The 22,268-nt window shown below is 43.6% G+C and overlaps 1 protein-coding gene across 1 annotated transcript in view; it reads left to right on the forward strand.

The window, feature by feature from the left end:
• The window catches only part of LOC122532377 (fat-like cadherin-related tumor suppressor homolog), a 253,617-nt gene that overhangs the window by 105,128 nt on the left and 126,221 nt on the right, over positions 1-22,268 (forward strand). The window contains exons 3-4 of the mRNA XM_043661120.1: positions 3,871-4,838; positions 6,826-9,542. Coding sequence (XP_043517055.1) covers positions 3,991-4,838; positions 6,826-9,542 — 3,565 coding nt within the window. The 5' untranslated portion in view covers positions 3,871-3,990. The remainder of the gene's footprint in view (positions 1-3,870; positions 4,839-6,825; positions 9,543-22,268) is intronic.

A 22,268-nucleotide genomic window follows, 5' to 3' on the forward strand; every position in this document is an offset into this window, starting at 1 on the left:
GGCGGCGCGTGGCGCGACAAAATATTGGAAGGATAAGCTAAGTTGTAGAAACACATATTTATTAGCAAAAGAAAAAAAAATGACAGAAAATAAAAGTAAATTTCATTCAGTGTCGCTATACTGTAATTCGAAACAATCAATCTTTTCAATTGGCATAAACTCGTCATCTTCGTCGCTTGAAATATTTGCAAGTTCAATTTCATTTTCATTGTTAATGTTAATTAATGTTTTCGGGTGTTTCGCTGTAAAAACCTTATCTTTCGTTAAGTTTTCATAAATTTGTTGATATCAGCTGCAACGTTTCTTTAACTCTCATTGAACGTTTGGATCGATGTCTACAATTCGCGTAAATTGATAGTGTTCTAATTTGCCGCGAAAATTGATCTCTTAGCAAAGAAGAAGAGATGGGCGAGAAAATTAAATTTCGATACGTAAGAGGTTAAAATGCGTCGCACCGATTGTAACTGCAAGTGGATACGCGGCTTAAGAGTGGCGGCGCGCGGCGCGACACGACGTTGTTTATTATAGTAACTGTACCGATAATCTCGTCGATTTTACACCGCGTAAGAAACCCAGCGAGCGGTGTGGAAACGCTCCACGATAATTAGCCGGTTTGTCTCGAACGCTTTTGCCCCGTACCGGGGATAAACGCACCGTTAGCAGCCACGATTTTTACCCATCGAAGGGAAACGTTAGTCAGAGCCTGTTGGAAAGGTTCTGGCAAAAGAAACAAGGCGAAAGCGGCGGACTTCGCAGCGCTTCCGAGCGTCTTTGAGCAGTTAATGCTGCACTCTTTGAAGCTCAGAAGCTTGTTACACGACTGTGCCAACGATCGCGTATTAACCGGTCGCTCTTTTGCCGTTATGTGGAAATAAACGCTCGTGCTAATTCGAGGAGCAGAAAAGAGCCAGAGAGAACGAAGGATTCTCCGCGGGTTGAAGGTTTTTATCGAGTGCCTCCGTAGGAAATGGGAGAAGAGGAAATTGCGCGGGAACGCGAGAGAGAGAGAGAGACAGAGAGATCATTGAAAGAATCCCAGCGTTTCTCGCTCTGCACGGGAAAATCGAGAATTTGAATATCAAAGCTGAAGAGAGCTTTGGGAACTCAAGAGTTGCAAGTTCGCGAGCTGGAATCGAACGTGCTCCGTTTGATAAAATCGTACCGGGGCGAAACTTTCGGCGTGTCAACGCGTCGGAGAAATAAAAAAAATTTGTACGTCGGTCGATACGAATGAAGTAGTCAGCGACACGCGAGTCTATTTCGTTCGTTTACATTCGAAACGGAACGCAGCGTTTCGCTACTTTTTCGCCCAGTCGACGTGTATCGATATCGCGTCGATGCTGCATCGTCGTCGAATCTATCGATCGGTTGGGATCGGTGGACGGCTGCCTGTGCGTGCCTGGGAGGAACTGCAGATTGGGGAGTACGAGGAACGTTCGAAGATAGGCGAAATCGCGATGCCTGTTATCGGGTCCGACGATTTGCGTTGTTATCAGACGCCGGTTACTAAAACTGTCACGGCCGAAATATTCACCGGCCTGGCTACGTCCCGGGCGAACCGCACCGTTCGGTACATTCCCTGTACAAACGTTTGTGTAATGGCACGATACGTCGCGGTGAACTCGCTGCCTCGAAAAGAGCGTGCGAGTTTAATCGATTAATTTCAAATTGGGAGTTTGTAGGACGGAAAGGAAAAAACAGTAAATTTCAATCGCAGAAATTTCGATCGTGAATTTTGCGACCTGTATTTTTAAAGACGACAGGTTAATAATTAAATCAGAGGTGTTGATAATTAGATCACATCTTGTACAAGTCTGAGCGATAAAATTGGGATTTTGTACACTGAATGAACAAAAAATGGTAAATTTCGATTACAAAATTATAAATTTTGTTCTGAGTTAAGAATTAAATTAGGAGTGTTAATAACTAGATCACATCTTGTACAAATTTAATCGGTTAATTCTAAATTGGAAATTTGTAGATTTGACGAACAAGATTAATAAATTTTGATTACTAAATTGTAAATCTTTATTTCTGTATTTTTAAAAAGAAGGGGTTTCTATAGCGACAATAATTAAGACACATCCTGTACAAATTTAATCGGTTAATTCTAAATTGGAAATTTGTAGATTTGACGAACAAGAGTAATTAATTTTGATTACTAAATTGTAAATCTTTATTTCTGTATTGTTAAAAAGAAGGGGTTTCCATAGCGACAATAATTAAGACACATCCTGTACAAATTTAATCGATTGATTTCAAGTTGAGAATTTATAGACTGGACGAAGAGAAACTTTAAATCTTGACCTGTACCATTAAAAACCGAGAGGTTAATAATTAAACCACATCTCGTACAATTTTAATCGATTAATTTCGAATTCAGAGCTTGCAGAGCTGCTGTACAAAAATAGCAAGTTTTTTGATCATAAATCTCGACTGGTATTTTTAAAAACGATGCACACACTTCGACAGCGTTAATAATTAAGTGGCATCCTGTGTCTGGTCTGACGATTGAATTATCCCGGCGAAACTATTCAAGTGCCGATCAATTGTCAAAGCGAGAGAAGAAAAGAAAAAAAATTACGAGTAAAGCGCAAATTGAATGACATTTAAATTGACGTCCGTGGAAAGATGATTGCTGCAAGAGACAGTGTAGTTATTACATATCCGTTGTTTGAAACGCTCTGAAACGAAACATGCAGGAACGGGGCTGTCTAGAATATTTCTTCCACCACTCGATCATACTTTTGACAGCGTTAAAAAATCGATGTGAAAACTTCTTTGTTTAAAAATACATCGTATCGATGCAATTAACGTTACAAGCAAAGCCGTATAGAGAGATGATCAATGAATCTTTATTTCATGGGATACGCGCGATAAGTCAATGATAGATCGTTTGTGCATAATCGAACGCAATGGCGAGCCGGTGGCACGTCAAATTTACTTTCCATTGCGTTTAATAACCGCGGATATTGTTCGGAATCGAAGCGCGTTATTTTCCGCACGTTTGACGATTCCCGTTCGCGGATATACGCGTGTTTCCGATTTCGATTATCCCCCGACCATTGAATTCGTAAATTTCCCCCTCCCTCCCCCCTCAAAAAAAAAAAAAAAAAAATAATTGTCAGCCGGTGAAATAAGAGCTCGATAAATACATCAGGCGACGCGACAGGTCTGCCACGGCTGTATCCTGCTCTCAACCGAGAATTAATCGAAACTCGCGTGTCGAACTCGTATTAATCCTAGAACCGAGACTATAATTAGAATTTCCAATGGAATTCATCGTCTGCGATGTTTGGCTACGAATTGCGTTCCCGTGAAACGAACGAAGCTTGTCCGCTGTACCCTCGGGGCGGTCAGTGCAATGATCGACTCCGTCATATTTACGAGGGGGTAACCGATCGTACCGCTTCTATTTAGTTTAACAGAACCTCTCGTACTTGTCGGATCGTTGATTGAACGATCCGGCTTTGATTTTGCATGGCCGACGAAGGTAGGAGTAGAGAAGGGTGAAAACCTTGGGTTCGGTGTGTTTCGTAACGCGTGCATCGATCCAGACCCCCTCGAACTCCATCCCTGACGATATATAGTCCTACTGTGTTCGTTGTCAATAGCCGTTTCCTTAACCCCTTCTCGGGTAAACCATCTACTCATCACGCTCGATCGAGCGGAAGCCAGTGGCTGTCGTCAAGGATAACCCGGATTTAGCAGAGCGACTGACGCTTCATCCTGAGCTTTTCTCACAAGTCGAGTCGAGTCGAGTCCTTTAAAGGCTCGGGTCCCTTAAAACCTAAAGGCGACGGAGCACGACCGTCCAGGACGTGTCCCGGATTCACACCGCTAACATCATCGCGTATTCTCTGTTCGCAGGCGCGGCCGGTTTAACAAGGACGGATAACTCAGGTCACGAAGCCACGGTTCCCTCGTCCAAGCGGGGAAACGACGGATTTCACTGGGAAAAACCGTCGACGATGAGCTAGCGACACGACGATGAGGAGGATGAAGCAGCGCGTGCTGCTCGCCTGGCCATGGTTGTGGCTGTGGCTGTTCGCGGCCACAGCGGGTTCCCCGTCTTCCGACACTTTCGCGTCGACCACGTTCTCATCGTCAGCCAGCAGCAGCAGCAGCAGCAGCAGCAGTAGCAGTAGCAGTACCAACAGCAATAGCAACAGCCTCGTCAGTAGCTCGATCACCAGGTCGTTTTCACCGACGCTGCCGACGTCTACGTCCGCCTCCTTCACCCAAGATTTTCCGTTCCCTCCCGGCCACGAGTTCCGCTTCACTCTGCCGTTGTACAATGTCTCGATCCCGGAGAACTCGATCGGCAAGACGTACGTGGTGCCCGAGGTGAGAATGGGCATAAAGCTCGCGTCGCCGGACTCGAATCTCGACATTCGTTTCCGCATAATGAGCGGCGACCGCGACAAGTTCTTCAAGGCGGAGGAGCGAACGGTCGGTGACTTTTGCTTCCTATTGATACGGACTCGAACCGGTAACGTGGACGTGTTGAACCGCGAGCGAAAGGACCGTTACGTGTTGGAGGTGCGCGCCACGTTGAACAGAGGCGACGGCAAGAACCGCGTGGCCATCATGGAGGCAGACACCACGGTCGTGGTGACCATCCTGGACACCAACGACCTCAACCCGCTGTTCTATCCGACCGAGTACGAGGCGACCATCACCGAGGACACGCCTCTGCACCGTAGCATACTCAGGGTAATAGCCGAGGACGCCGATCTCGGCAGGAACGGCGAGATTTATTACAGCTTCGCCGAGGAGACCGATCAGTTCGCCGTTCACCCGGTCAGTGGGGTAATAACGCTCACCAGGCCGCTCAGGTAGGTCCCCGATTATTGTAAGAGAATTCTCTTCTGTTTCGTTTGACGAGCTCGCGGATCCACGCCTCGAAACGCTCGTTTACGAGCGGGCTTTAGGCGGATCTCGCACGGCCGCTTTGTCAGGCTTTCGTCCTTTTTCTTTCTCCCCTCTCCCCTCCTCTTACTTTTTTCTTTCGGATTCAACGTGGGATGAGAGTAGTTTGAAAATACCACCTAGTCGTTTTTTGTTAATTCTTTTCGAGATTTTGATCGATACTCGAACTTTTTGCGGCTGTCCATTAGCTTCCACGGGCGAATGTTGGCTCGGGAAGTATGCAAAGTATCTCTCAAATGAGCGATCGAAGTTTACGAGAGTGTCATGTTTGAAGCTGAAAAATTGACTCGTGTATAAAACTTGTAGCGGACTTCTTTTTTCCTTTTCTGTTCGTTGCGACGTTGGGTATTGCTACACTTATAAATTACTCGGTGCCATCGTGCACCGTTTGACAAAACTTTTCAAATATCGATGTTTGTTTGATATCAAAGGTTCGATCGAAAATAAATCCGTTTTGTTACGTTACATTTACAATGAAACTTTCGTGGTGTAATTTTATATATATATATATATATATACAGCGTGATTTACATTTAAGAGAAATCTATCTTTAAAACTATTATCTTTCCGAATCGTAACGATGCAGAAAATATTCTTTGCTTAACATGAATGCTATCGAAAGTCCAATAACTGAATATTCTTTTTCAAGATCATTGATGTTTTTTTCATGCAAGAGCTTGGCCAAGCTCTGCGATCACAATAGAAATAAATTTATTTGGTAAAACTTAGATTTTCAAGATCATTTTTTTTATATGTCTGTTGTACGATAAAAATATACAATAAAAAAATATACATATAGTTGTATGAAAAAAAAAAATTCCTATCAGTTATTGGCGTTTCAATCCTCATGCATGTTAGGCAAACAATATTTTTTGCATTGTCACAATTCGAAAAGATTTAACACCAGGCCAAACGGTTTAAAAATTTGATTTGACAATTCTGTATTCTTTCGTTCAATCAACTTTTGTTTAAAAAAAATGAAAGAAATCTAATCTTTCTCCTTATTTTATTTTATTTATAATTATTTTATGCACTGTCTTCTGGATCTCTTTTCTAAAAAGACTTGACCAATTACAGTAGGAATAGCTATATACAGGGTGTTACCATCGGGCAAGTGATGGTGTGAAATAAGTCGAAACAAAGGAATAACATTTTTTGGTTTGAAGCTTTGTTTACGAGAAAATCAAGTTTGAATGTTGTTACATGCCCATATGTAGCATGATCATGTATATGTACATGCCTATATGTAGCATGATTTTCGTTTACACCTTCTCATTCGTTGTCTTCTGCAATGTTTATATTCTGTTTTTGGTCATACGACTACCGGCTGCTCTTATTGTTAGTATACTGTTTGTATCAGTCGTTTTGTAACGATGTCTCGCTACAGCAGTCGTGAATACGTTGACATGGTGAAAGCGTTAGGAGCTTGTTAAAAAAATAGTGTATGCTGAAACTAGTGAGAATCTTTCGCAGCTAAAGGAAAGAATAATAAATGCGTTCGCTCAAGTAAAGCGACGAAATAATGTGGCATCAGTCCATGATTCACTGATAAGAAGAGCGAGTTTCTATACACATCAGCAAGGTCGACACTTTTAACAGTTCATTTAATGTAATGTAACTAATAATAAACGTTTTATTCGTTTATTTTCGCACCTGCTCGATGGTACTACCCTTCTGCTAACACCCTGTTATATACAGCGCCGGTACGTTTAGCGTTAAATAGACCACACTATATATAATTCAAAATTCACCATCAACCACGGTAACAAATTCCATTCCTCTGACTTTTGATCTCTAACTCGCCTAGATTGCCTGAATTTCTAAGCTCTTACCGAGATTCTCAACCATTCGAAAGCTCGTTTCCTAAAAATCGCTGCGCGTAATTTCACCCAGATACTCGGAACGAGCGGTCCACGAGTTGGTGGTACTGGCAAAGGACCGTGGGGCCCTGTTTCGCAGCGGAGGAGGCAGCAGCCGAGCCAGCACGGCCAAAGTGACCATCAGAGTTCGCCAGGTGAACCTGCACTCGCCGGAAATCTACGTTCACCATCTGCCGGACATCGTGGAACACTCGAACGCGGACATATACGCGATCGTTCGTGTGATCGACAACGACGAAGGCGTTCACGGTCAGATCGCGAGTCTGGATATCGTGGGTGGCGACCCGGCTGGCCATTTTAGAGTGCGGCCAGCCGGTGGGCCGCACTCGGGCGAGTACAATATCGAGGTGTTGCACTTGCTGGACCGAGAGACCGCGGTTCAGGGTTACAATCTGACGTTGCGCGCGATGGACCGGGGCGTGCCGCAGCGTTACAGCTACAAATTTGTGCCAGTCCACCTGGCGGACCTAAACGATAACGCGCCGGTGTTCAGCCGCGAGATCTACGAGGTGAAGGTGCCAGAGACAGCGCCGATCAATACGCCGGTGATCCGGCTGAAAGTGACGGATGCGGACGAAGGGAGGAACGCGTTGGTATTCCTGGAGATCGTGGGTGGCAACGAGGGCGGCGAGTTTTACGTGAACGCGGAGACGGGGATGCTGTACACTGCGGTGAACCTGGACGCGGAGAAGAAGGCGTTCTACACGCTGACGGTGTCAGCGGTGGATCAGGGGAACGCCGGAACGAGGAAGCAGTCATCGGCGAAGGTGAAGATCAACGTGGTCGACACGAACGACAACGACCCGACGTTCGAGCAGTCGGAGATGGAGGTGTGGATTGACGAGAACGAGCCGGCCGGCACGTCGGTCGTGAAGATCACCGCGAAGGACCGCGACTCCGGCGAGAACGCCTACATCTCGTACAGCATCGACAATATCCAGAAGGTGCCGTTCGAGATCGACCATTTCTCCGGTATCGTGAAGACGAAGCAGGTGCTCGACTACGAGACCATGAAGAGGGAGTACTTGTTGCACGTGCGTGTGAGCGACTGGGGCCTGCCATACCGGCGACAGGCGGAGATGCAGCTGCACGTGAGGCTGCGCGATGTGAACGACAACAGGCCGCAGTTCGAGCGGATCGATTGCACCGGCCACGTGTCCCGTTATGTGCAAATCGGCTCCGAGATCATCACCGTCTCCGCCATCGATTTCGACGCCGGCAACATTATCAGTTATCGCATCGTCTCCGGCAACGAGGACGGTTGCTTCGCCCTGGACTCGGCTAGTGGTGTGCTCTCCGTCGCGTGCGACCTCGCCGACGTGAAGGTGACCGAGCGCGTGATCAATGTCACGGCCACCGATGGCTCGCACTTCGCCGACGTGAATCCTGTGCACATGCACCTGGTGAACGCAAAGCGAAACCGTGGCTTGCAAGCGCCAATCGTGTCGGATAAGGGCAGCGCGTTCGAGTGTCGGGACACCGGTGTCGCTCGTAGGCTAACCGAAGCGATCGCTGCCGCCGAGAGGAACAACATGCCCTCCAAGGACGACGAGTACGCGCTAACGCCGAGCAGGTACGGTGAGAACATCCACGCGCCGGAATTCGTCGACTTTCCCAGCGAGATCAAAGTCAACGAGTCTGCGAAGATTGGAACGACCCTGGTTAGGATACGCGCCAGAGACAGAGATCTGGACTATAACGGCAAGCTGGTATTTTGCATATCGAGCGGCGATCGCGATTCGGTGTTCGGCATCGACCCGGACACCGGTGACTTGAACGTCATAGGCTATCTGGACAGGGAGCGCGAGAACGAGTACTTTCTCAACGTGAGCGTGTACGACTTGGGCAAGCCGCAGAAGTCCGCGTCGAAGATGCTGCCGGTGACGATACTCGACGTGAACGACAACGCGCCGCGATTCGAGAAGTCCCTGGCGAGCTTTCGGATCTCGGAGACAGCGCTGAATGGGACGAACGTGTGGCGAGCGAACGCGACCGACGCGGACCTCGGTGAGAACGCGCGCGTCACTTACTCCCTGGTGACCGAGACGAACGATTTCCGGGTGGACCCGGTGACGGGCGTGCTGACCGTTTTCGGCAGATTGGACAGGGAACGGCAGGAGATCTACGAGCTGAGAATACGAGCGCAGGATCACGGTGGCAAGGGGACTGACTCGCCGCCGTTATACTCGGACGCTTTGGTCCGGGTGACGGTGGACGACGTGAACGACAACGCGCCGAGCTTCGCCCTGTCCACGTACACGGTGAAGATTCGTGAGGACGTGCCGATATGGACGGTGGTGGCGGTGGTGGACGCGACCGATCCGGACGAGGCGTCCGGCGGCGACATCGAGTACTTCATGTCCGATGCGATGGAGAGCGAGGGTTACTTCAAGGTGGACAAAGTGTCCGGCACGATCAGAACCACCCAGAGCTTGGACTTTGAGGAGCGGCAGGTGCACACGTTGACGATCGTCGCCAGGGACAGGGGCGAGCCGTCCTTGTCCTCCGAGACGATGGTCATCATAGAGGTGGTCGACGTGAACGAGAATCTGCACGCGCCGTTGTTCGACGATTTCGTCGTGTCCGCGAGTGTGTTTGAGAATCAACCCGTTGGCACTCTAGTGACCACTGTGCGCGCCAGAGACGCGGATCCGCTAGGGGGCGATTCCAGAATTGGATACACGATCAGAGGTGGCGACGGTATTGGGATCTTCTCCATCGACAACGAAGGTCAGTACATTTATATTGATTTCTTTTTTCTTTTGATTAATTTACGCGGGACATTCGAAGAGATTACTTGACTCTGTTTTCATTATTATATAAGTTCTTTATCATGATTCTCTTACTAAATGCTTACACACGTTCTCTCTGATAACTGAAGACTCTTTTACATGCGTTCACAACGCAAGCAGCCAGCCCAAACAAACGAAGGATGGCGACATACAAATGCACCATATTACCCAACAATATTAATCGATCGATAAAGATAGATATCCTGAAATTTGTGTAAAACTTTCGAAAACCTCGTACTGCTCGGCATTCTGCCGACGTAAAGAGGAAAGTTGTAAATCGGCAGGTCGAGCGCAGAAATAAAGCGGCGGGAAGAATATCAACGACCGGTAGCGCGGTACGACAATATTTAACTTTTTCATCCGATTACCTTTAATCCCGCGCAATAATGGAAATTTATTGGCATTGCAAAGTTGCTGCTGGACAGGAGCCGACAGCTTCCAGCAACAGTACGCTCTCCGTACGCCCATAAATTAACCGTACTCAATTAAACTCGATATTCGTAAGCGGTTTATAAAGCAGAACAATCTCACGTCCCATCTCTACAGTTACAGGGCGGTTACATCCTCTTTCGGCCAAACTTTATATACACGATAGTCTACAGAACTACTTTGAATGAGAAGAAATTTTTATGCAGATACACTGAACACTTTATCAAAAAAACGTTGGAACGTAAGAAGATAGAAAACACAATGAGAACGATATTTGCTATGCTGATGGGAGACTTTGTCGAAAATTGATAGAATATTCACCCATCAAAGTTCGCATTTATCCAAAAGAAAAAGCGAAAAAAGTCTGAAACTTTTCCATTTCAGAGAGGCACTAGAGAAGCGTTATCATCGTCAGTCTTTGATCTTTTAATTTCAATTGTTATTTAAACGAATTTCGCGAATGTGTACATAACACATTTACTCCTGTTTTTCATCGGCAATCACGACAAAGTGTAGTTTCCCCGGCTACCGTTCATTTCGCCGGAACGAGGAGACAGGAGGCCCGTCCTCTCGCGAGATGTTCATTAATGGAAAATTTGAATTTTAAACGAGGAACCGAGAAATCAATCGGCGTGTCGGCGTAAACGTTTATTTAAATTCCTCCTGGCCTTTTGACGGGCATCCGCCGCATTAAACCATCCGCGGCTGTCGAACCTGTCGTTTGCATATTAACCTCTCTCTCTCTCTCTCTCTCTTTCTCTCTCTTTCTCTCTCTCTCCTTTCTCCCCCTGCGTTGGCAACTTTCTCGTTCAAGCGTTTCCGCGTCGTGCCACGGATCAATTTAAGTTCATTTCTTCCCGACTTTGAAATTTCACGCGCGACGACTGTTTCCACCCTGTTCGATCCAGCAAAGTATGGCACAATTCGAAATATGGGTCAATATATAATCCTACGTTACATTTCTTGCATTCGTAATAGGTCTTTCTTCTTCTACTATGTTACACTACGCATTTGAATCATTTTGTGATTAATTTATTACCACGCCTTTTCATTTCAGGGGTATTAAATGAAATAATTGTAAAATAATCACGTTTAAATGATATACGAAGATACGATTGTTGAATTAGAATTTACTTATTGTTGTTGATAATGTTTGCCGGGCACCTATAGACGCCTTCAATTCGATTCGAGCAATGAGAAGTGAGCAGGGATGAATTTTTAATTTCAATTGTAACAAAGAAATTTCATTTCATTTTTCACTTGCTTCATAACGAAACTTTTCCAAGGAACCACACGTCGCAATCTAATAGTTTCTTTTGAAAAATGGCAAAAAAGTTTCTCAGTCATTTAACACTGTGGACGCGTGCGTGCTAACAGCGACTTTATAGTTTTGAACGCGTAGATATCTATTTTACGTAATTTTCGTAATTAGGTTGATTAATGACATTTGATTTATCATAGTTGTAGCATCAGTGTGAGTCTAAATAATCAACTGATAATACTAACCGTTAACATTGTTCGAAATATAAACATTACGTAATATAGACATCCATAGGCGTCCAACTATAAAGTCGCTGTTAGGACGCACCTGTCCGTAAGATTTGAAACTTTTTTGCCATTTTTGAAATTCATGGTCAAGGTCAAGGTTTGCGGTAGATTCTTTACACGTACTTCCATCAAATCGAAGGTGTAGAAGTCACGGACAAACTTTTCCACACTGTATGTTTTATCGTGCGAAAGATGGAATTTATGTTCTTTAGTCAGCAAATTTAGCAAAGATTGCACATTTCTTTTTGTAAAGTAGCTTTTCATAGATACATGTACGTGGTCTGCAGGCGTCAAAAATGCCTCGAAAGCAAATTTCAAAAACGCCTTTAGGTGCCAACAGCAGCCGAAGCATGCGACTAAACGTAATCTCCCCTGGGTGCAGAGTCTCCAGAGGCTTCTCTTCGTCAGATGCGCGTCGCTCGATTTCTCCCGATACGCAACGTTCTGCTACTCGCCGGGAAAGAAACGAAACTAACTCGACTAAAATTCGCAACAGGTCGACGGCGGTGGGGGATTGGCTGCCGGTATCCATCGGTCGAAATCGAGCCGAACGAATTGTATTTCTTTATCGGGGTGGAGGTTTCGTGTTTTCGTAGGCGGGAATTCCGTTCGTTGGTCGGAAGTAGGATCGAGCGCAACAATAGTTTGAAACCCGGGCTGTGTATCTCGTAGCAACCGTATTCCAATTTATTCCTCGGAACACGATCGAGCCGTGGAACGTGTCTTTCTTTTTTTTCGATTTGCTTGCTACTGCCCGTTTTGTTCTTTTCCTTCTCTTTCTCTCTCTGTCTCTCTGCGTCACTATCGACCGATCAGAAAGAGCGAAACAAAAGTACAAAGAAAATGAACGGAGGGGGGGGGGAGGAAGAAAAAGAAAGAAAAAAAAAGGAGAGAAAGAGAGGGAGAGGGCAGAAAAAAATATGGGCGTTGCGCAGCGCTTTTACATCGGACAGGCGAGAGCCAGCCGATGGCTCCGTGGCTGCAGTCCAAAACGAAGTTACTGCGTCGTGGCCCATTAAATACCGACGCAGCGGGTTTAATTGAATTATGGGACTCGCAACCTGGGGTCTCTTTTTCCCCGGGCCAAGACTGCGCTCGCGCATTAAATTCCAGCCGCGGCGCGGTCTCCTTTCACCGCGAAAACCGACTCGAGAAATAGCCCGTCATCTTGTTTAATAGTCGATCCCTCGATTCGATCGTGATCTTCAAGCACTTGACTCTACGCGATCCTTTCTCGGTTTGCCAGATAATTTCTGATATGAACGAAATGTCATAGAGTGTTGGAATGATTCTCGTTAAAAACACGCGCTTTCTGATAAAATCGTTCTTTTGTCCGTGAATTGGGCTTACGCGTTCCGCTTAAGTTCTCAAATTCTCTGCCTCCACTCGCCATTTTTTGCCCACGTCTGTGTCAGACTACACATTAAATGAGAAAATGCAGTTGATTTGCTCTCGAGTAGAGTCACTAAGAAACGTGACTAAAATCGGAGTTCCGATTTAAAAAAATAAGTTTGCCTGCGTCTTGGTCGAGCATTGCGAACGTTTTCACTCGTTCCAAATTGAAACGAGGAGGAGAGCTATTTATGAAATTGAGAAATAAAGCGGTTCTGATCGTACGGAGTGTTGGGAAAGCCTTCTTTAACTGAAACTTTTCTCTCTCCCTTTAGGCGTTGTTTCCAGACAGTCGCGAAACGACTAAATCCAAGATTCCTCGACGAGTCTCCTTATTTTTCATTCGCGGCTTAAGCGATCTGTTTTCCTGGAACGAGTCCCGGCAAAGCACGAGACCGGTTCAGATTACTCAAAGCGCGAACAGCCGAGAATATCTCGTGAAAATCTCGTCGCGTCAACTCACCCTGTTCCAACCTTGTTTCCACCTGTTAAGGAAAGAGTTTAATTGATGCAAACGCGGCACCGATCTTTCTATTTTTCTTGATCGCGATCCATTTGCCAATGACCAGTCGTCTCTTGATCTGTGCGCCGCCATAAATCGGGCCTGTAACTGTAGCACAACTAATTTCAGTTGTACCTTTCGCACGATAAAACGTACAGTGTGGAAAAGTTTATCCGTAACTATCATAGATGAATTCTACACCTTCGATTTGATGGAAGTACGTGTAAAGAATCTACCGCAAACCTTGACCTTGACCATGAATTTCAAAAATGGCAAAAACGTTTCAAATCGTTTAATATTACGAACGGGTGCGTCCTAATAGCGACTTTATAGTTGGACGCCTCTATTACGTAATGTTTATATTTCGAATAATGTTAACGGTTAGTTTTATCAGTTGATTATTTAGACTCACACTGATGCTACAACTGTGACAAATCTAATGTCATTAATCAACCTAATTACGAAAATTACGTAAAATAGATATCTATGCGTTCGAAACTATAAAGTCGCTGTTAGCACGCACGCGTCCACAGTGTTAAATGATTGAGAAACTTTTTTGCCATTTTTCAAAAGAAACTATTAGATTGCGACCTGTGGTTCCTTGGAAAAGTTTCGTTATGAGTGGAATACAATATTTAAAACAAGAAAATTTGATGTTGAAATTCATGGTCAATTCGTTCAAGGTCAATTTTGCGGTAGATTCTTTACATGTATTTTCATCAAATCGAAGGTCTAAAATTCATCTATGACAGCCACGGACAAACTTTTTTTTTCCACCCTGTGTAACAATAAGAGGTTGAGAAAAAAGAAAAATACAGTGGCCGTCGTCCACGTTTTAGTCACGATCGACGAGTTTCCATCGGAACAGAATGCAATCGTGCGCGGCCTCGTGGCCCCGGTGTGCTCTCTTCATGAACAAGCTATACAAGGTGAGCTCGTTCGAACGCTCGAATGCGATTCACTTTGACATCGTTATCGCCCGATAACGATAGATCTGTCGAGGAAACGTGCGTGGTGTTGAAACTAACGAGAAATTGGATGGACGCGAGGGAGAGGAAATTTTTGGAAGTAGACATTCTATCTTCCATTCTTGTGGAAGAAATTTTCTCCAAATGAGAAACTGTTGAAACAAAGTCCGAGCTTCAACCGCATAAAATTCTGTTTGTCTCTGTGTTTTCGTTTCTCTTTTTTTCGGCAATCTCGTAGAACATATTCCGTACTTCGCTTCATTTCAATTACTAAACATCAGCTAGTTTTTCATTTGACATAGTCTTGGCAAAATGATTTCATATCACTGAGGGTAATATTGAGAACAGAATATTATAAAAATTATAAAAACTTATTGTATAAATTAAGATTACAATACTATTAACTGTAATTGACAAATTACGAAACTTCAACTTTGTTATAATAAATATTTAATGAAATTTTAGATCACACTATTTGGTTTAGAACAGTGGTTTCCAATCTTCTTTTTTTTTCTGATGTCCTATCACTGTGACATATAATTCTTATTATTCAAAAAAGTGAATTTTTGTCGTGGAGGAAGCCTGTAAAAGACCAGTAACTTCAAGATTTAAACAAATTTCCAAAGAACGTGACATTCGTGAAAGAAAGAAACTGGAAGATTAAATTTTCATTTGAAGTAAATGCGAAAAATTTTCTCCCAGAAAATCAAATTGCTCTTATTATTCAAAAACGTGAATTTTTGTCGTGGAAGCCTATAAAAGACCCGTAACTTCAAGATTTAAACAAATTTCCAAAGAACGTGACATTCGTGAAAGAAAGAAACTGGAAGATTAAATTTTCATTTGAAGTAAATGCGAAAAATTTTCTCTCAGAAAATCAAATCGCCCCCCACGTTGGGAACTACACCCGAGTTTATAGTCACCCGAGTTCCATACCATCTGATTTCTCAAGAACAAGCAGTGTTAACGAAAACGTGTCAATTCGAACGGGCCCACCCCGTATACGTGACCAGGTAACTCGCCTTACTTACGTAGCTCTGTGTCGCGCGAGGCTGTGTCATGGTGACGGGACTTGGTGCACGGTCGAATGTATGCCACGCGGGGGTTGTATCGATCCCCCCACCCGTCGAGCAAAAATAATACATTGTCAGTGGTATGCATATTCAGCCGGTGTAAATATTCATAAGTTGCGCGCCGGTGTATTGCGTTCGTGTTTGAAACACGACCGATGGTAATGCGGTTCCGCGGTGTTGGTGCCGTTTCTCTCCACGAATGAATTTCCTCCGCCTGGATCATAGTTCGGGTTCTCGCGGGTCGCCACTGAGGACATTCGTTGCGGCGAGTTTCGATCAGGATTCCCGTTCAACGAGAACAATCGTCCGAGCAATCGTCCTTTCCGTGTTCCTTCCGCTGGAAAAACACAGAACGCGATCGCGTTCGATTACGAATCTATCGTGATGTCGAGAAACGAGCAACGCTGATCGAATTACGACCATCGCCTGGATTACTTTTTAATTTCAGCCGTTCAGGGGAACGGGGAAATTACGGTGTGACACGTTGTAAGATTTTATTGACAGCGGGACGTGGAAAACGCGGAAATAAACAGTGAAAAATTAGATGTAACTCTGAATGAAACTGGAGTCACTAGCATACCAAAGTGTCGATCACCGAATTTTTGGAAAAAATATTTGACATGCATTGTACTCTGTTACGCAGCGAGTCCAGCGAGAAAGGTTTGAAAATAATGAATTTTTTTGTGACGTCAAGAATCAAAATTCCAATTCATCCGTCATTCGTATTTAATTTATAATTTTCGTAAATAAATATTCCAGCGGATGTATTAACGTTGGAAAAAGACCATCGATCTATCTATCGTTAAAAAACACTAATTTCATCAATTCATACAAAACTGTATCTTTAATTATTTCCGAAAATACGTTTCGGACCTCCAACATCGATGACTGCAATACGTGTCAAAATAGTTTGGAAACTATATCTAAAAAGAAATATATTAAATTTCATCAAAATCGGTTGAAAATTGACACTTCCCTCGTGTGTAAGATGAAGACACAGTGTAACGACGTTTATCCCAAAGAATTTCGTATCATCGGGAAACCCGGGGAACCGGCATCTTCGCGCGGACGACGCGATTAGATTAGAAACGATTGGAATTTGACATGGGATTTCACAGACACGGGCGAAACTGACGGGGCGCGTAGTTAGCGCGCGTATGAACATGATCGTTAGTCGGCCGCGAGGTTCGTTCGTCCGTTGAACGACGTCGCCGAACGATAGACTAAATTTGCCGTGACGCGGTTTACCCGGTCGCCACCGCGAGGAAAATGCAGTTAAACTCCCGATCGCCATAGAAAACGTGGCCGCGCACCTAGTTTGCGCGCGGCACAGCGCGGCGTGGCGTGGCCAAGCGGCAAGGAGAGGAGAGGAGAGGAGAGGAGAGGCGCGCGTTTTCCGGTAAACGAGCTAACGCGTTATTCCGCCGCGCCGCTGTCCACTTTGTCGCCCGCGGCTCTAGCCGCGTTAGTCCATTAATAAAGCGTCCTATGCACATGCACCTGTGCATACGCGTCTGTCCATATTATACTCGTTGTTCGCGGCAAACCGGCTATACTCGATTCGATGCTCGGTCTTCCTATCGCGACCCTCTCCCCACCCCTCAATTTTCCACCGGCAATTTCGAAAAATTCCGACGACCGAATTTCTTTTTTTTTTCTTTTTTGGCGACGAGTGAGAATATCGAAGATGCGCACGCTCGCGAGATATGATGGTGGTTTTTCTTTTGTTCCTTCGCCTAATTTTTTACTATCTCAGGCGTTTGAGAAAATTCTGCGATGATTACTGAATAAAAGTAGAAACTTACCGGGGAAAGTTGGAGAAACTAGTAAAAATATATACGAAATTAAGAAAAAGATAAACTATACACGAAATTCCAAATTTCGATTTTAATGTACAAAAGTCCGAATTCCAAATTTCGGTTTCAATTTTTCTCAGACGGACGCATAGATTGTAATAGTTAATGTAGCGCGACAACGGATCATCGTTCGATAAACGGAGAGTGATGCCGCTGGAATGAGTAGATTGAGCAAATGCGTGTTGACGCTGTGGAATAATACGTTACTCACTCTACTGATTCCACAAGATTGATGCCAAAGATACAGCACACAGGCGAATGTACATTATACGATACGAAGATCGGTAGACTCAAATTGTGATTGAAGACTATGAATAGATTATGATTGAAGACTCGCGGACTCGTATTATAATCGAGAGTATGTATCGTGGAATATAGGACATGTTGCTCACTTTGCTATATTTTATCATACAGAGAGATACATATATTTTTGTCGCAGCATTTTATGGTTTGACTGATATTGTTAGTATTTTATCATATAGAGATAATACAGGCCGGTTAACTCTGTATTTTACAGAGATACATATAGAGATACATATATTTTATGGTATTCTTCTTTGACCTCGACAAACTTTTTTTGTATCATCTGCCAGCAATTTATTTACCAAGCGTCGTCACTTTAAATAAAACGATGTAGCGTTGGAAATAATCATTCGAATAGTATTTTAACACGAAATTTTGTTGATTATATCTTTCTAACGTGTGATACAAAGCAATCATCAACGTGCATTGCGGGTTTGCTAGAACAAGTATAATATACAAGAGCTAATGATGTATAGTTTCAATCTCTGAAAAAATAACATCCTCCATTTTTTAAACTTTCGTAAGAAGCAATAGGAAGTGTAGTGTTTATGTGAATTATTGTTATATCTTCATTCATAGCTTCTGGACATCTGTTCAGATATTATACTATTTTACATCGCATCGTACAACACCGAATGTACACGTTATCAGCAAATTATAAAAATAGAAAGTTCAAAATGTTGGCTAGATTCAAGTACGAAGAAACAGTCTCGAGTGTAAAGGGTTAAAGATGTTCGGTCAACTCTGTCCATTTACCAACTATTCTAGTAATATTTTCGTACGAAAAAAAAAAAAAAAAAGAAAGAAAGAGAAAAGAAAAATGTAACACAATGCATTCCCAGTACATTCCATTTTCGTGAAAGTTCAGCAGTCACCATATTCGACCCGAAAACGCGCGCATGTCTGCCTTTTACGAGCGCGCAGTGGTCTCGCGATGCAAAGGGGGAAACGTTGTCGCGCGGCCGGATCGCGTAATTTCAAGCAGATGAATCGGTATCCGGCAAACGGGCTGACCCCTTCACCTTTTCCCCGAGCGGGCAGCAACTCGGCGGGGGCACGTTCTCTTTTTCTCAAGCGAGTGGCGAGTTACCGTCTCAAAGGCAAAAGGTCCGCCACGATTCCCAGCACTCACCGCGATAAGGCCACAGTGATCCATTACAACGGGCATTCGAAGAATTTCTATGGACAACCGTCCCCGTCGCCGTTGGAACGCAACCTTCGATTCCTCTTTCCGCGACAGGACGCGATACGAAACGAGAGTTACAAGTCTCTTTCGACCCCTTTGAACTCGCACGAGATCAATTAAACCGCACCAGCGAATTGAAATTTCTAGCGCGAGTGCGAACGTGTTTGAATGAATGATAATGTTCAGGTTTAAAAAAAAAAAAAAAAAAAAAAAAAACCCGATGAAGGGGAAGAAGTGTTGAAATTATTTTTTCGATCGAACGAGAGGATATTTTAGAAAATATATTGCTCGATACATAAATTATTGAAATAAAGTGTTGAAAGTCTTGATTGTACCATGGTCATATAAAGATATTTTTAGAAAAGATAATCTTAAAGAAAAAAAGGAAGAGAATCAATTTTGTGTATTTTGATTTTTCTACCGGGTAAAGATTAATGTACACTATTTGCTCAATATTTTATGTAGATTTTTAATGTTGAGAAAAATATCACAAATTTTTTGTGAATTCGAGCGCAGAAAAATATTGTCTTTTTCATTCTGTTATGAAGATTTTATACCAGATATTATAAATTTATCAAAAAAAATAACGCTCAGGTATCTTTTAACCCTTTGCACTTCCCACTTTCTTTTTTAACAATTGCCGACAATTATAAAGAACGTAAGTATACGTTTGATAATATAACATATGCCTAGAGTAAAAGTTATAATAACGAGTAAGAAGAATAAAAGAATTTTTCAGAAGGAGAAATTCCTGAGGACGGAGGCAATCGTGAATCACAACTGACACTCGTTGGAACAATTCGCATAGTTCGAAAACAATTCACATAAATTAGACTTCGCATAGTTCGAAAATAATTCACATAAATTAGACTTCTTATTACTAGCAAACACGTAATGCACGTTCATAAAAGAATATAATCATCAGAATTTTATGCCATACCATTCGAACAAGATTATATATTTTCAATGCTATATCATTTTATTTGAAGTGACACTTGACTCACTACTTCAACAGCAAATAAATTGCTGGTAGATACCAAAAAAAAAAATAAAATAAAATAAAATAAAATAAAAATAAAAATAAAAATTTCTAAGGGCAAAGAGTTAAATTAAAAGTCCAAAAATTCCCGAAGAATCCCGATAATCGAAGCTACTTGTCAGATGCGCGATCTGTACGCGTCTTTGATCGAACATCTCACTAGCAATTCCGGCGTTTCAAAGTAATTATCAATGGCGATAACAATGAAACTAAAGAGAGAGAGAGAGAGAGAGTTTCGGTGACGCGAGGGAGAGAAATTGGACAGGGAAGAAGGCCTCTCTCCTCCCAATCGACGCGGCAAAAATCCAATTTAACCGACGAGTGGCGCACAAGGCCGGGGTATATTCGTAGCAGCTCGTGAATTATACCGGGCATAACGATCGTGCGCGCGCCCGCCCTAAATTACCTCTATCGACAAACGCGATGTTTTTATTCCCCTCGAAAGTCGTTTCGTTCGACTACGCCCCGCGTGCGCTACCCGCCATCGCGCGCGTCCACGTTTCGCGATACTGGACGATCTATCGATCCCGCTTCGAGGAAAACCAACGGCCTCACACACAATGATATTTTATTTGCCTTCCGCTTGCCGCTTTTAATTCGAGCCCCTCCGCCCCGCGATTTAATGCCGGGCTCAAGAAAAACATCGGAACATCATCAGCCCCTGAAGAGGGACGATTTGCAAACTGAGCAGCTGTTCTGAAATCGCGCAATTTTCACCGATGAAGAATTTAAACGGCACTCCGTAGAAATGAAATCACTCTGACGATTGCCTGAATTGGAGGAGGTGAATCCGTGTGCTCGTTTGGTTCTACCGGGTTCTTACATCTCTGAGAAATTAAGCGAACCGTAGATTTCGTTCATACCGAACGGAAGTTATTAGATTATCGGGGACGAACTTCCAGGAACTGAAAAGGGCTGTAGGGGAGACAGACTTCAATCATGTGAAACGTTAATACTACCTGTGTGACTCGATATTTTTATTATTATTATTATTATTAGACATCAACCGATATTCTTCTCTTGAATTCGTTCGTTCATCATTTTGCCAATTTCTTCAGTTCGCAATTCGCAACGACATGAAAAACCGCGCGAAGACCGATAATTCAGCGATCAATTACGCCGATCGCTGTATCAACTCGTTCGGCGAAACGTTAAACGACGGCGAGGCATTTCTGCTCGCAATGGAGACATTCCATTTTCTCAAGAGGAATGGGAGAGAGAGAGAAAGAGAGAGAAATCGCGGAAGCCAGGCGTCATCGATGACGGTCAAACGACTCTAAGCCGTCGGTTGTTTCTTGTCGTTTCTCGAACGTGCAACGGCATCCGGTGCTTTGTGTCGCTTGTGGAATTTCTAGCATTGTTAGCGGCGTTTCGCTGCCTTTTTCTCTTTTTTTTTTTTTTTTTTCTTCTTTCCAGCTCGCAGCCGCAGGTGGGAAGAACAATCGAGGCGACATCGTGGTCGGGACAGTTTCCTTTGCCTCGTCGCGCGCCTCTTTTCTTCACCCGAGCGGCTCCGCGCGCTTACTTGCTCGTCTCCGCTGTCTTTCGCGACGAAACATCGCTGCGTAAGACGCACAAAGACGCCCGAGAAACGCGAACAACGCGATTTTTTTTCTTTTTCGTCGCGTGGACAAGACACGCCGGTGAACGTCGTTACGATTCCGAGAAGAAACCCACGATAGGAAGAACTGTTTTGTTCAAAGTCATTCGACTTTGCTACGAGAGCTTCCAGGATGCTCTCTTTGTACGGCTGAACAATGTGTAACGAAGAAGCTGCTCCTTTTCTTTCCTTTTTTTTTTTTTTTTCTTAAATGCTTTAAATTTTTCTTCGTATTCTATCGAATTATAAAGAGTGCATAATTATATTAGCGACGACGGAAAATTGTTGACAATTTTAACTGATGTAACTATGTAAAAGGAGATCGTGTAAATTTTCATTTTAAAAAATGAAATTTCCTACTATCTTCCGATTTTAATGATCGTGAAAATGAGGATACTCTTTTCTTAACTTAGATCCACTTTTATTTTCAAGATTGGAATCTCTACCTCGTGAAACTTGTAGTATAGATTTTTTTCCTCCTCCATTTTATTAGACAAAAATTCTAACATTCCGTCATCTAACCCCAATGTTCCAAGTTCGATAATGTGACAAGAAAAAGAGAGACAAAAAGAAAAAAATCTCAATCTTCATCACCATGGTGGATCCAGTCACGAAAAAGATTGTTTGATGTTTCCACACATGTTTGTGGAATGTTGTATAATAGAATTTAGAAAAGCTATTCTCATTTTCTTCCAGATGATTACATCTTCCATCATCTTTTTTTTTTTTTTTTAAAGATGAGACCAGGTAGATTTCTTTTTTTTTTTT

The sequence above is a fragment of the Frieseomelitta varia genome, unplaced genomic scaffold (genome assembly GCF_011392965.1).
Source record: "Frieseomelitta varia isolate USP_RPSP 00005682 unplaced genomic scaffold, Fvar_1.2 scaffold_453, whole genome shotgun sequence".
Lineage (NCBI taxonomy): Eukaryota > Metazoa > Arthropoda > Insecta > Hymenoptera > Apidae > Frieseomelitta > Frieseomelitta varia.